Raw genomic sequence first — 16,012 nt, forward strand, 5'->3', positions numbered from 1 at the left:
CAAGGATACACATTAAATTACACAAAAAAAACCTCAAATCTTTGCCAATTTCCATCCTAAACCTAATATCAATAATATCAATACTTTGTAGAGGGATTTCCTGCCACTCTCTAATAAAATTCTTGAAAAATTAAAAATCTTTTTATATTTTTATTTATTTTTCTACAAACATCAACACAGTAGTTCTCTTAATGTTGTATGTGATGGCAGAGATATAAATGAAAGTATCGGAATCCAAAAGTAAAATAAATGTTTGGCTAAATTATTAAAGTTCCATTTGAGATGCTTGTTTGTATCTTTTGAGGGCTATGTGGCTAAAATACATCGGAAATCAGTTCTGGACTAGACCAGGGGGTAGCTGGAGGCGCTGGCGATGCCGCACTGGTTGTCCTTGTTGCGCAGCATCTTGATGAAGCCCTTGTCGCCCCAGGTGGTGCCCCAGGAGTTCTTCACCAGCCAGTAGTCCTGGCCGGACTCGTCGGTGCCAAAGCCAACAACCAGCACACCGTGATCGAGGTTCTCGGCATCGCAGGCAGGCTCAACGTAGACACCCTCCGAGTAGAACTGGAAGGACTCGTGGGAGGCGTCGATGGCAACGGAAACGGGTCCAATGGTGGCCACAGCCTCGGCCAGCTTCTTCTCGTTGCCCTGGGGAATATCGACGAATCCGCGGTCGGTGGCTCCGATGGAGTCCTTGCTGAAGTGGCAGGAATCGTCAATGGCCTCATAGGGATAGGACTTCTCGGTGTCAATGCCGCCGTTGTCCTTGATGTACCGGAAGGCGTTGTCCATGAGACCGCCGTTGCAACCGTTGTTGCCGTACTTGGTGGAGCAATCGACCAGGTTCTGCTCGGACAGGGAGACCAACGTGCCGGACTTGCGGTAGTGCTGTCCCTCGACGGCGCCAGTGCTGGAGAAGGCCCAGCAGCTGCCGCAGTGTCCCTGGTCCTTGACGCCGGTCACAGCGCCCTTGTCGCGCCAGTCAACAGTCTTGGGCAGGGTCACATGCTCCGGGGAGATGAAGGTCACACCCTTGAAGGACTCATCGGCAGCACTGAAAAGAGTGCATAATTAGTACGATCTCTCTTAGGATTTACACGATCTTTTGGGATTATTTATAGAACTATTCCTTACCGCAGCTGCTTGTGCAGCGTGTAGTTGAATCCGTTCATCGTCTGGCGGAATTCGTGGTGCAGCATGTCGGCGTACTTGTTGACAGCCAGCTTGTAGCTGACCTTTCCAGAGGCCCATAGCTGGTTGTGCTTGGCGATCTTGTGCTTGTTCTCGTTGAAGATCTTCAGCCGGAAGCGCTCCTCGGTCTCGTCCTGGTAGTTCTTGCGGTGTTCGAGCTGTTGACAAAGAATAGTAGCTTATTTACCTTGCACACGCTCTTATCTGGACTTTTGGGTGCTCTTATCTATGGAACGACCATTACCCTCGATTAGATACCACCCAACAAGTGGCAGGTTAACATTCAAATGCATTCCAACTATCAACATTTTTTGGGAAATCTAAAGACTGCTTACGTAAACCAGAGATTTACGATCACACCTCAATCAAAAGTTCTCAAAGTGGAGATAACCTTATCACTGTCCAACCTGGCACGAGCTATGCCAGCTCTCTCTCTGGTCACGGTAGCCAAGACCATAAAACAGCTCGTAACTTGGCCATAAAATGGTTCAACTATTTCCACAACTATTGGGCAATAGCTGGGCGCAAAGGTGATGGTTTTCCAGGTAGTTACCGTCTCCTACCAGGAAATATTCCATCGCTGCATTTGTATCTCTGACCCGGATTAGAATGCAGTGTGTCGGAGTCGGGGTTGTTTGTTTGGCCCGCATATTGACTTGCTACGGAAATAGCACGAACGCTAAACAAATGATGGCTATAAAGAGAATCGGAGGTATGCCGGCGAGGTATGCGACCCGGGTGATATCCATTGATATTCTGAGGGGTGTATTTTTTCAATCAATGTATGTATTTCGAGACCTCCCAATGAACCCAGTCATGTGAGAAACATGCATATGTAATTATTTTGGACATCAGGGCCGAACAGAGCAGAACAGAGCAACAATTGTCGCCCCAAACGGCGACCGGATGGGGATTGGGGTCCACTCATATAATTGACATAATTGATTCGAATTCAAGACTGGCATGGCAGCATATCATGATGCCCGATGGACGGAGAAACCTCTGAAGTCTGCACCAATGACCTATTGATTTTTCTTCCAACTCGACTTTGTTGATGGGACATGATAGAATTCACACGTTTTATTGTAGACATTTTAGTGGGTTTTTTTTTTTGTAGAAAAAATGAATATTGTGATATATAATTAACAGCTTAAAAACAGTAATTAAATGCACGTGCAGTCTAGGCACTCTCGACGTATACAATTATGTATAAATATACTTTATAGTTAGACGCGACTCTTCTTGGCATCCAGAGAGCAATAAATCTTGCACTTTATGAATTATTAGCTAGTTTCAGTTAGGAAAATTCGTTGCCTTTGCTTGAGCTTGGACGAGGTTGAGTATCTAGGACTTGGAGACTCGGCTTCTCCCGATCCAGCTCCGGCTACAGACGCTCCATTTCGATGGCACAGTCGTCCTCCGTCTCCGCCTGGGGCGCTGCTACCACTTGGCTGCCGGTGGCGGCGTAGGACGTTCGCTGCTGCTCCTTGACGGCTTTGAGGTTCTGGTAGGCTCGTCGCTTCTTCATGATGAAGGCGAAGATGAATCCGTTGATTACCAGCATGGCCAGGACGATGGCGGTGGGGAACACCACGTCCACGGTCACATTCAGGCTATTCGGATCGGCCATGCTCCTTTTTATGTAATTTTCCCGCTTTCGGTTGGATATCGGCCCGGCTGGGGGGGGCTATGTAGCACGTTTTTTCGATGACGCGCGTGCTTTTCTTTACCAAGAACTCGGCGTTTCGGGGGGCGCTCCTTTTATTTCTTTTTTTTTTTCTCTGGCAGCGATATGTGGCGCTGCTCCCTCCGCGTATTTTTACTTTTGCGTATCGACCACCGCCTGCCTTGAGCGTCGAGAGAAAAATAAGCCACCGAAACACAGACAGGCCCGCTTTCGGTGGTGGTGGTGGTGGTGGTGCTCGCCCGAACTCACCCGAATCTCTCCGACGATCCGGCACCGGCGGCACCGAGAGCAACCCATGTAGGCGAACTATTTGGAGGAAGCGCGTACTACTCTATATATTTCTTGTTTCTTGGTCTTTTTCTTTATTTTTATTTATTTGCATTGTGCGCATTATGGAACAGGCAGTTCATAGGCAACCGGTTTCGTTTGGAGACCAATGATTTATAAGGATTTCGGGCAATGTATTCAAATGTTTCCAACCGGTTCGCATAGCAAGAAAAATGGAGAAATCGCAAAAACGAGAAGGCGGTATCAGAATCCTCAGGTTTTGCAAGTCAGCCGAATATTTCCCAGCCCAGCCACTTGTTTGTATTTCAAAAATTCATTCTTCAGCGATGTTCGGCACTTGTATTGAACAAACAAAGGGGGAAAAAACACACAAAAATGAGCTGGTCGGCGCTCATACGCCAAATTCAAATGGCAATTTGATAAGCTAAGTGATTCGTCACGCGTCACTTCTAAAATGCTCGACCCCCTCGCCCGTTGTTTAGTATCATTATTTCTATTTTTCACATCGTACGTTGGTTTGTTTATTTAAGGCAGTCCAGTGGAAACGCATTTATATTGATATAAGTGCTTATCAGTAGGGAAATACAGCTACTTGACAGCTACATTTGCAGCTGCTAATATGCAACCGCAGATTGTGGCACTTTGAACTCTCTCGAGACTTTAAAGAGATTAAGATTTATAGTTTTGCGCTTGCTCCAGACGAACTCGACTCGGAAGGTAAACAAGTTGTTATTTTGAATCGCGCGGCTTCACTTTCTACAGAATGGGCAGCACTTTTTTGGTGTGACCAAAGTACTTTAGTACCAAAGTATTTTACATGTCAAATTACGCATGTAAAATACACTACGTTATATTTCAAAAGTTTGGGTTTTTAGCTCATTGGGGGTTTTTAAATTAAATAAACTTTAAACTTAAAAATATATCAGCCACACAATTCTATAATCAGCAACACAATATGAAAATATTTTAAGAGTTAGGAGCCATTAATATTTTATCTCTATCGGAAGTAATGTGGAGAATTCTTCTATTTCTTTGAAATTATTCATTTAAGCGGATGTTAATCCCTCATTAGAGATATAGGAAGTAATGCGGGCTTATTCACTTACCCACAAACTGTTTCATCTTCAAAAAAAAAAAAAAACCCAAGATAAACCCGATGTTCAGGGGAATTAAACAAGTTCCATTGTATGAAAGTTTTATCAACCACAGATCTGCACAAAAATCCCAAAATGTACGCCCCCATACGTGGCTAATGGTGCTTGGCACGCCACTAAATACAAAAAACACGATGCCACTACCATAGCAGTGATAAGAAATATATAGACCCCAATCGGAAAACCTAATAACAATTGCATGTCACTGCGGAGACAAAGAACAGCGCAATCCAAAGTATTGATTCATGGCAGAAAAATATCTAGGGCATAAGCCAAAGTCGGCTTGAAGCACATGACGATTAGGAAACGTAGAATTGCAAAAGTGGTACAAGTCGGGGCTTATCACTGGCGGTTCGCCAGCTCTGAAGTCCAGTCTTGCACAGCACTGGCGGCCTCTTATCAGCGACTGTGACCCGAAACGGGCAGAGCGGGTGACCATTCAATGATGTTTACGGACGGGCTAAGCGCGGACGCTCGTCATGTGAGCCGGCATGTGACTGACTCCGAAGCCTAGACTTATCGGGAAGCCTCCTACTGTTGCAGTGCATCCGCAGTGCATTCACTCGTGAGTCAGCAGGGAAGGGAATCGGCGGCGTCACAAACGGAAGAATGCACGAAGCCCAACTATGCAAACAATAACAATGTCTGCGCAAGACAAAGGCCCAAAAATAATGGATTAATCATCGGTTAAGTGGGTTGCACTTGTCACCGGAGAACACTGGCTCGACTCTGGTTTCCTAGGTGACAAAGTGGGAGGAATTGGGAGCAGGGACTCACCTTGAACGTGTGCCATTCCTCCTTGACGACATCGGCGAAGGAGACGGCCTGGGCCACCGCCAGCAGGGCCAGAAGGGGCAGTACGAAAGCTGTGCGCATTTTGTGGTTTCTGTAATCGATAGATAATTAATAAATCACAATATGTAATGACTAAAATAATGAATAAATTTGAAACACCTGACTAATATATTGAATAAATTGTAAACATCTGGTTTTTAAGGCCCTATCTAGTAGAGCCTTACTTAGATGATAATTTCTACCGCGTCTGACTAACTGAAGGCGTTAATTGTATTCTTTGTGATTTCTTTTTTAGCTGTTTGTTTTCAAAATCGGCAGATGCGTTATCTTATCGGCCATTCCTCTTTCGATTCCGTCTTCGGCGGGTCGCGTCTGCCATGTTAGTTGGCTGCCATGGCTTTTGCGTTACTTTTCGCCCATTTTGAAACGTGAGGGGCATTTGATGATAATGTGTGTAGTTGTTGATTATAACTGCTGCTGCAGAAATACACAGTAGATAGATATACGAACGATTTGTGCCAAGTTCGAGGGCGAAAACGGGTTTTGAAATTCAAGGTGATTCATCTATACAGGGAATAGGGTATATGTGGACGGACTGGCAGGTGAGGCTAGAGATAAAGTAGACGGGAGGCCTGGAAATGGGTCACAAAGAGTGCTAGAGAAATGGCCGCCTAAGCAATAAAAAATATCTAAACAAAGAGAGGCGTTGGAGAAATGTCGAACGCCACGAAAATAAAAGCCTTTATCTAAATTATTTGTGAACATTAATTAAAAAACAAAGGCATGACGCAATTAGAATAAACAATCAACAAGTCTAAACATTTACTCTCGGTTAATGCAGGGCAGGAATATTTATTTTGCGTTCTAGGAACTGCATCGGGGAAGCCACTTACCACTCAGAACTGCGCAGCAGGAAATGCAGGAAATTCACTGATCTTAGCACAATAATAAAACTTTATTCTGGCTCAGTTGCTCAAAAGTGCAATGTAAGCAGATCTAATTGTTGAGGCGTAATTCAGTTATGGTCTGGTGGACTATTCGCTGTTGAATAAATACATCGCCAAGATTAATTCCAAAGAAACTTCGCTGTGTGACCGTAAAGTGGCGGCTGGATAATACCAGAATGTTCTAAAAACGAATAGAAGTGACGATTCGACATAAACACTTAAAAAAAAATAGATTTTAAATTAGATTTATCATTTTCATTTTAATTTTATTTGCGATTTTCAACAATAATTACCTGGACCTGAAAAATTAGTTTCAAAAGGTTAAACACGAACAAAAAATTCAAATTGTAAATAATAAAAAACTATAACCACATAAATACATTCCAACCCATTTTTATTTACATTTATTTAACAATAAAACTTATTTTTTAATTTTTCTCTTTCTAGTTCAACGATTTTTTTTCAAATCATGTCTTTTTTTACATTTTGATGAAAATATGTACGTCAAATTAGCGTCGCTCAGTTAGCGTCGAAGTGGAACGGTGGAATTGGAACACAGCAACGAATATTTTGTTTTTCAATTATTTCCGTATTTAGCCACTAAATTTAATCAAATAAACACTAGAATTGTTAAGAATTGAATAAACTATTGTTTTTTCTTACTTTGAGCGGGCTCTTCACTCTTTAAAAAGCTTAAAAATGGGGTTGAAAAATTGCCCCTACACTGTATTGAGCATTATCTCAGAAATAAGAGGATGCGCCAATAAGCGCGATACACCAGCTTATAGCCCATTCTTTTGAGAATATGCCCTGAAAATTTTATTAAAATCGTTCCCTACGTTTTGGAGAAAATCGACTAAAAGTGGACCAACCCGGCTAACAGCCCATACAAAAATGACCCCAAAAAATTGTTTTTAAAATTGTGAAGCTCCAAGAGGATGCGCCAATATGCACGGTAGTGGAGTCGATGTAGGACCTTTTCAAGTATATATGGACCAAAAATCATACAAATCGTTCCCACAGATTTTGAGAAAATCGAATTACAGTTTCCCATATAATTTGAACTAATAAGAGGAGCGCCAACCAGTGAACCGGAACCAGTCCACAAAAAGTTCATTGAACTAGTTTAAAAATACTATATGGCTCTATTAGACTTATTAAGTCCTTCACAGAGGATGCGCCATTATGCACGGTATACCGTTGAAAAGCTTATTTTATACAGAACATTATAAGACAACTTTTATTTAAATCGCTCCCACAGATTTAAAGAAATCAAGTCCCGAAAATTTCAGACCCTGATTCACCAACACTGGCCATTAACAGCATCACATATTTCTGCGCTGCCTAACACGGCGCTAGCCGTTATGGAATTTGAATGCCCCCCTAGCTTTTTTTAAAGAGGATGCGCCATTATGCACGGTATACCACGAGAAAGCTAATTTTTAGCCCGTTCGAATGATACCAGTGCCATTAAAATCCTTCCCACAGATTTTTAGGAATCAAGTCCCGAAATTTTCGGGACCTGGTTTGCCAATACTGGCCATTATCATTTTTCCGTGTTTGCACGCTGCACAACACGGCAGCCGCCATTATGTATGTTTGCCTTTTTTTAAAGAGGATGCGCCATTATGCACGGTATACCACGAGAAAGCTAATTTTTAGCCCGTTCGAATGGTACCAGTGCCATTAAAATCCTTCCCACAGATTTTTAGGAATCAAGTCCCGAAATTTTCGGGACCTGGTTTGCCAATACTGGCCATTATCATTTTTCCGTGTTTGCACGCTGCACAAAACGGCAGCCGCCATTATGTATGTTTGCCTTTTTTTAAAGAGGATGCGCCATTATGCACGGTATACCACGAGAAAGCTAATTTTTAGCCCGTTCGAATGGTACCAGTGCCATTAAAATCCTTCCCACAGATTTTTAGGAATCAAGTCCCGAAATTTTCGGGACCTGGTTTGCCAATACTGGCCATTATCATTTTTCCGTGTTTGCACGCTGCACAACACGGCAGCCGCCATTATGTATGTTTGCCTTTTTTTAAAGAGGATGCGCCATTATGCACGGTATACCACGAGAAAGCTAATTTTTAGCCCGTTCGAATGGTACCAGTGCCATTAAAATCCTTCCCACAGATTTTTAGGAATCAAGTCCCGAAATTTTCGGGACCTGGTTTGCCAATACTGGCCATTATCATTTTTCCGTGTTTGCACGCTGCACAACACGGCAGCCGCCATTATGTATGTTTGCCTTTTTTTAAAGAGGATGCGCCATTATGCACGGTATACCACGAGAAAGCTAATTTTTAGCCCGTTCGAATGGTACCAGTGCCATTAAAATCCTTCCCACAGATTTTTAGGAATCAAGTCCCGAAATTTTCGGGACCTGGTTTGCCAATACTGGCCATTATCATTTTTCCGTGTTTGCACGCTGCACAACACGGCAGCCGCCATTATGTATGTTTGCCTTTTTTTAAAGAGGATGCGCCATTATGCACGGTATACCACGAGAAAGCTAATTTTTAGCCCGTTCGAATGGTACCAGTGCCATTAAAATCCTTCCCACAGATTTTTAGGAATCAAGTCCCGAAATTTTCGGGACCTGGTTTGCCAATACTGGCCATTATCATTTTTCCGTGTTTGCACGCTGCACAACACGGCAGCCGCCATTATGTATGTTTGCCTTTTTTTAAAGAGGATGCGCCATTATGCACGGTATACCACGAGAAAGCTAATTTTTAGCCCGTTCGAATGGTACCAGTGCCATTAAAATCCTTCCCACAGATTTTTAGGAATCAAGTCCCGAAATTTTCGGGACCTGGTTTGCCAATACTGGCCATTATCATTTTTCCGTGTTTGCACGCTGCACAACACGGCAGCCGCCATTATGTATGTTTGCCTTTTTTTAAAGAGGATGCGCCATTATGCACGGTATACCACGAGAAAGCTAATTTTTAGCCCGTTCGAATGGTACCAGTGCCATTAAAATCCTTCCCACAGATTTTTAGGAATCAAGTCCCGAAATTTTCGGGACCTGGTTTGCCAATACTGGCCATTATCATTTTTCCGGGTTTTGACGCTGCACAACACGGCAGCCGCCATTATGTATGTTTGCCTTTTTTTAAAGAGGATGCGCCATTATGCACGGTATACCACGAGAAAGCTAATTTTTAGCCCGTTCGAATGGTACCAGTGCCATTAAAATCCTTCCCACAGATTTTTAGGAATCAAGTCCCGAAATTTTCGGGACCTGGTTTGCCAATACTGGCCATTATCATTTTTCCGTGTTTGCACGCTGCACAACACGGCAGCCGCCATTATGTATGTTTGCCTTTTTTTAAAGAGGATGCGCCATTATGCACGGTATACCACGAGAAAGCTAATTTTTAGCCCGTTCGAATGGTACCAGTGCCATTAAAATCCTTCCCACAGATTTTTAGGAATCAAGTCCCGAAATTTTCGGGACCTGGTTTGCCAATACTGGCCATTATCATTTTTCCGTGTTTGCACGCTGCACAACACGGCAGCCGCCATTATGTATGTTTGCCTTTTTTTAAAGAGGATGCGCCATTATGCACGGTATACCACGAGAAAGCTAATTTTTAGCCCGTTCGAATGGTACCAGTGCCATTAAAATCCTTCCCACAGATTTTTAGGAATCAAGTCCCGAAATTTTCGGGACCTGGTTTGCCAATACTGGCCATTATCATTTTTCCGTGTTTGCACGCTGCACAACACGGCAGCCGCCATTATGTATGTTTGCCTTTTTTTAAAGAGGATGCGCCATTATGCACGGTATACCACGAGAAAGCTAATTTTTAGCCCGTTCGAATGGTACCAGTGCCATTAAAATCCTTCCCACAGATTTTTAGGAATCAAGTCCCGAAATTTTCGGGACCTGGTTTGCCAATACTGGCCATTATCATTTTTCCGTGTTTGCACGCTGCACAACACGGCAGCCGCCATTATGTATGTTTGCCTTTTTTTAAAGAGGATGCGCCATTATGCACGGTATACCACGAGAAAGCTAATTTTTAGCCCGTTCGAATGGTACCAGTGCCATTAAAATCCTTCCCACAGATTTTTAGGAATCAAGTCCCGAAATTTTCGGGACCTGGTTTGCCAATACTGGCCATTATCATTTTTCCGTGTTTGCACGCTGCACAACACGGCAGCCGCCATTATGTATGTTTGCCTTTTTTTAAAGAGGATGCGCCATTATGCACGGTATACCACGAGAAAGCTAATTTTTAGCCCGTTCGAATGGTACCAGTGCCATTAAAATCCTTCCCACAGATTTTTAGGAATCAAGTCCCGAAATTTTCGGGACCTGGTTTGCCAATACTGGCCATTATCATTTTCCCGGGTTTTGACGCTGCACAACACGGCAGCCGCCATTATGTATGTTTGCCTTTTTTTAAAGAGGATGCGCCATTATGCACGGTATACCACGAGAAAGCTAATTTTTAGCCCGTTCGAATGGTACCAGTGCCATTAAAATCCTTCCCACAGATTTTTAGGAATCAAGTCCCGAAATTTTCGGGACCTGGTTTGCCAATACTGGCCATTATCATTTTCCCGGGTTTTGACGCTGCCCAACACTTTTGGCGCCATTAAAAAAAGAGCTCATGTACGTACATACATACATACATATATAGAAACTACTATATGTATGCATGCTGCCATGTGTTTTCTATATATGTATGTATGAAACACATGGCACACATGGCATGAACACAGGGCAGCATGCATACATATATAGAAAACACATGGCAGCATGCATACATATAGTAGTTTCTATATATGTATGTATGTATGTACGTACATGAGCTCTTTTTTTAATGGCGCCAAAAGTGTTGGGCAGCGTCAAAACCCGGGAAAATGATAATGGCCAGTATTGGCAAACCAGGTCCCGAAAATTTCGGGACTTGATTCCTAAAAATCTGTGGGAAGGATTTTAATGGCACTGGTACCATTCGAACGGGCTAAAAATTAGCTTTCTCGTGGTATACCGTGCATAATGGCGCATCCTCTTTAAAAAAAGGCAAACATACATAATGGCGGCTGCCGTGTTGTGCAGCGTGCAAACACGGAAAAATGATAATGGCCAGTATTGGCAAACCAGGTCCCGAAAATTTCGGGACTTGATTCCTAAAAATCTGTGGGAAGGATTTTAATGGCACTGGTACCATTCGAACGGGCTAAAAATTAGCTTTCTCGTGGTATACCGTGCATAATGGCGCATCCTCTTTAAAAAAAGGCAAACATACATAATGGCGGCTGCCGTGTTGTGCAGCGTCAAAACCCGGGAAAATGATAATGGCCAGTATTGGCAAACCAGGTCCCGAAAATTTCGGGACTTGATTCCTAAAAATCTGTGGGAAGGATTTTAATGGCACTGGTACCATTCGAACGGGCTAAAAATTAGCTTTCTCGTGGTATACCGTGCATAATGGCGCATCCTCTTTAAAAAAAGGCAAACATACATAATGGCGGCTGCCGTGTTGTGCAGCGTGCAAACACGGAAAAATGATAATGGCCAGTATTGGCAAACCAGGTCCCGAAAATTTCGGGACTTGATTCCTAAAAATCTGTGGGAAGGATTTTAATGGCACTGGTACCATTCGAACGGGCTAAAAATTAGCTTTCTCGTGGTATACCGTGCATAATGGCGCATCCTCTTTAAAAAAAGGCAAACATACATAATGGCGGCTGCCGTGTTGTGCAGCGTGCAAACACGGAAAAATGATAATGGCCAGTATTGGCAAACCAGGTCCCGAAAATTTCGGGACTTGATTCCTAAAAATCTGTGGGAAGGATTTTAATGGCACTGGTACCATTCGAACGGGCTAAAAATTAGCTTTCTCGTGGTATACCGTGCATAATGGCGCATCCTCTTTAAAAAAAGGCAAACATACATAATGGCGGCTGCCGTGTTGTGCAGCGTGCAAACACGGAAAAATGATAATGGCCAGTATTGGCAAACCAGGTCCCGAAAATTTCGGGACTTGATTCCTAAAAATCTGTGGGAAGGATTTTAATGGCACTGGTACCATTCGAACGGGCTAAAAATTAGCTTTCTCGTGGTATACCGTGCATAATGGCGCATCCTCTTTAAAAAAAGGCAAACATACATAATGGCGGCTGCCGTGTTGTGCAGCGTGCAAACACGGAAAAATGATAATGGCCAGTATTGGCAAACCAGGTCCCGAAAATTTCGGGACTTGATTCCTAAAAATCTGTGGGAAGGATTTTAATGGCACTGGTACCATTCGAACGGGCTAAAAATTAGCTTTCTCGTGGTATACCGTGCATAATGGCGCATCCTCTTTAAAAAAAGGCAAACATACATAATGGCGGCTGCCGTTTTGTGCAGCGTGCAAACACGGAAAAATGATAATGGCCAGTATTGGCAAACCAGGTCCCGAAAATTTCGGGACTTGATTCCTAAAAATCTGTGGGAAGGATTTTAATGGCACTGGTACCATTCGAACGGGCTAAAAATTAGCTTTCTCGTGGTATACCGTGCATAATGGCGCATCCTCTTTAAAAAAAGGCAAACATACATAATGGCGGCTGCCGTGTTGTGCAGCGTGCAAACACGGAAAAATGATAATGGCCAGTATTGGCAAACCAGGTCCCGAAAATTTCGGGACTTGATTCCTAAAAATCTGTGGGAAGGATTTTAATGGCACTGGTATCATTCGAACGGGCTAAAAATTAGCTTTCTCGTGGTATACCGTGCATAATGGCGCATCCTCTTTAAAAAAAGCTAGGGGGGCATTCAAATTCCATAACGGCTAGCGCCGTGTTAGGCAGCGCAGAAATATGTGATGCTGTTAATGGCCAGTGTTGGTGAATCAGGGTCTGAAATTTTCGGGACTTGATTTCTTTAAATCTGTGGGAGCGATTTAAATAAAAGTTGTCTTATAATGTTCTGTATAAAATAAGCTTTTCAACGGTATACCGTGCATAATGGCGCATCCTCTGTGAAGGACTTAATAAGTCTAACAGAGCCATATAGTATTTTTAAACTAGTTCAATGAACTTTTTGTGGACTGGTTCCGGTTCACTGGTTGGCGCTCCTCTTATTAGTTCAAATTATATGGGAAACTGTAATTCGATTTTCTCAAAATCTGTGGGAACGATTTGTATGATTTTTGGTCCATATATACTTGAAAAGGTCCTACATCGACTCCACTACCGTGCATATTGGCGCATCCTCTTGGAGCTTCACAATTTTAAAAACAATTTTTTGGGGTCATTTTTGTATGGGCTGTTAGCCGGGTTGGTCCACTTTTAGTCGATTTTCTCCAAAACGTAGGGAACGATTTTAATAAAATTTTCAGGGCATATTCTCAAAAGAATGGGCTATAAGCTGGTGTATCGCGCTTATTGGCGCATCCTCTTATTTCTGAGATAATGCTCAATACAGTGTAGGGGCAATTTTTCAACCCCATTTTTAAGCTACTTAAAGAGTGAAGAGCCCGCTCAAAGTAAGAAAAAACAATAGTTTATTCAATTCTTAACAATTCTAGTGTTTATTTGATTAAATTTAGTGGCTAAATACGGAAATAATTGAAAAACAAAATATTCGTTGCTGTGTTCCAATTCCACCGTTCCACTTCGACGCTAACTGAGCGACGCTAATTTGACGTACATGATGAAAATATCGAAATCATGATACCAGGAAAATACCGAAAACAGAATTTTTCGTTGGTCGTTGTTTGGTGTTTTCCAACACTTGGAAATTATTGTCAGAAGAGGAATATAAAAATTGCTTGTCATCATAAAAAGCAGGCAATCGTCAGGAAAAGTTTGTTAAAAAATCCTATAAATTTTACGCATTATATATCCCGTAAGTATATCTGAAGAAATGTAAAGGCCACGATGTATTTTTGGACCGTGGAAAGATAATCGCCGCTACCCCATCCTGTGCCTCATTTAAAGCTAATCCTTTGCAGCTCTCACGAAGCTCCCGCATCATGTTCGGCAGACAAAGTGGACTGGGCAATTCCAGCAACAGCAGTAATCTGGTGGAGTTTCGCGCCGGACGCATGAATATGGTGGGCAAGATGGTCCATCCTGATACGCGCAAGGGATTGGTCTACATGACTCAGAGCGTTGACGGCTTGATGCACTTCTGCTGGAAGGACCGCACCTCCGGAAAGGTGGAGGACGATCTGATTGTCTTTCCCGACGACTTTGAGTACAAGCGTGTTGATCAATGCAAGACTGGTCGAGTTTTCGTGCTTAAATTCAAGTCCTCGACTCGCCGCATGTTCTTCTGGATGCAGGAGCCGAAGATCGAAAAGGACGACGAGCACTGCCGCCGTATTAACGAGCTGCTCAACAATCCCCCATCAGCTCACCAGCGCGGAGGGGGCGGCAGCAACGATGGCGATTTGCAGTACATGCTCAACAACATGTCCCAGCAGCAGCTGATGCAGCTCTTTGGCGGCGTGGGTCAAATGGGGGGACTTAGCTCCCTCCTGGGACAAATGAAGTAAGCATTTTGGATAATCACCCTCGGTCCCAACCCCAAATACACATGTTCTTTTAATTAAAGCTCCCGTACGCCCTCGTCGCGCAACACCTCGTCGTCTGGAGGTGGCGCCTCAGCCTTGCAGACTCCGGAGAATGTGACTGTGCCCCGTACACCGTCTGCCCCATCCCGTGGATCCAAGTCCGGCAGTAGCCGCAACAATGCCAATGCACAGGGTGCTGAGGCTGCCGGCGGTGCTGGCTCGTCCCTAGACGCGGATGCCTCTGGTAAGAACTCAACCTCAGCGAACACAACGGCGTCAGAAGCGACCGGAGCCTATGCCAATCCATTCCAAGCCTACTTATCCAATCTCTCCCCCGAACATGGCGCAGGACGTTCTTTGAACATCGACTTATCCACTGCACTATCCGGCTCTGAAGCCATCAACACTCTCATTGCCGATCCGGAGCGCGTCAAGTCGTTGATTGTGCACCTGCCAGAATCGGAGGACGCGGATGAGGATCGGAAGCAGCAGATCAAGGATCACATCACTTCTCCGCAGTTCCAGCAGGCCCTGGCCCAGTTCTCCAACGCCCTCCAATCTGCCCAGCTGGGACCCGTGATCAAGCAGTTTGAGCTCTCCAACGAGGCCGTGGCCGCCGCCTATTCCGGCAATCTGGAGGACTTTGTGCGTGCTCTGGAGAAGAGTCTGCCTGCCGGGTCCACCTTGGCCGCTTCAGAGACTACCGATAAGAAAGCTGAAGCTGAGACCCCCGCTGCTCGGGATGAGAACACCGATCCTGCCGAGAAGCAAGAGGAGAAGTAGATTTTTCAAGTGCAACGACAATAATTACCCCGTTTTTGGTTTAAAATAGTTTGTGTTATATGATTATAAATAAATTCGCAAATTTGCATTAAAAAATGCGTTAAAATAGTATCTTTTTTAAGAAAAAGGTACAATTGGTTTAAAATTACTGAAATTAAAAAATATATCTTTAAAAGTAACGACGCAAAATCGAAAGCTTTTTGTTTGGAATTTGATTTAAAGAAAGTTATATAAAAACAATCATCAGATATATATCAGAATATGTTAATATCCTTTGAGTTGAACTCCATTATCAAACTTTTCCATAGCTTTCATTTCTCGAGAAATTGGCGGGGAATCCTAGAAGCCCGTAGAGTTAAGCCCCAACTGGTTGATTTATGGAAGCAATGGCAGTAATATTTTCTCCAAGGTCGTTGTGTGGGTGTCAGTGTTCCCCTAACGCAAAGCTCTCGGCTCTGTTCACTTTCCCATCGCCCCACACGTACCCCACCGTACGGCGGAGTACGATTGGTAGGCACTGTGTTTGGGTGCTCTCCGGCGCCGCCGCTCTCCGACGCATCTCACACAGATACAGCCATGGACGGGCCAGCACTCACACAGATACACACACGGACGAGCAGCACGCACACACGGCCAATT

General features: G+C 43.8%; 3 protein-coding genes across 4 annotated transcripts; 1 reads left to right on the forward strand and 2 right to left on the reverse strand.

The window, feature by feature from the left end:
- Nucleotides 1–130: 130 nt before the first annotated feature.
- CtsL1 (cathepsin L) lies at nt 131–6,178 on the reverse strand. The gene is made up of 4 exons (XM_017251151.3): nt 6,009–6,178; nt 5,098–5,206; nt 1,135–1,349; nt 131–1,054 (listed from the first exon to the last, which is right to left on the reverse strand). Exons 2-4 carry the CDS (start codon nt 5,194–5,196, stop codon nt 343–345), a joined length of 1,026 nt encoding a protein of 341 aa, XP_017106640.2. The 5' UTR covers nt 5,197–5,206; nt 6,009–6,178; the 3' UTR covers nt 131–342.
- On the reverse strand, nt 2,239–3,382 carry LOC108131992 (uncharacterized). Its single transcript, XM_017251161.3, has one exon. The coding sequence runs from the start codon at nt 2,819–2,821 to the stop codon at nt 2,576–2,578; it is 246 nt and encodes an 81-aa protein (XP_017106650.1). The 5' UTR covers nt 2,822–3,382; the 3' UTR covers nt 2,239–2,575.
- A 7,584-nt stretch (nt 6,179–13,762) lies between the features above and the next one.
- Rpn13 (regulatory particle non-ATPase 13) lies at nt 13,763–15,562 on the forward strand. Of its 2 annotated transcripts, XM_017251145.3 has the most exons (4): nt 13,763–13,920; nt 14,027–14,568; nt 14,632–14,834; nt 14,940–15,562. In XM_017251145.3, exons 2-4 carry the CDS (start codon nt 14,048–14,050, stop codon nt 15,371–15,373), a joined length of 1,158 nt encoding a protein of 385 aa, XP_017106634.2. In that variant the 5' UTR covers nt 13,763–13,920; nt 14,027–14,047; the 3' UTR covers nt 15,374–15,562. The 2 variants fall into 2 exon arrangements, with proteins under 2 accessions (XP_017106634.2, XP_017106633.2); XM_017251144.3 differs by having other exon boundaries at nt 14,632–15,562.
- Nucleotides 15,563–16,012: the final 450 nt, after the last annotated feature.

The sequence above is a fragment of the Drosophila bipectinata genome, chromosome 2R (assembly GCF_030179905.1).
Source record: "Drosophila bipectinata strain 14024-0381.07 chromosome 2R, DbipHiC1v2, whole genome shotgun sequence".
Classification (NCBI taxonomy): Eukaryota; Metazoa; Arthropoda; class Insecta; order Diptera; family Drosophilidae; genus Drosophila; species Drosophila bipectinata.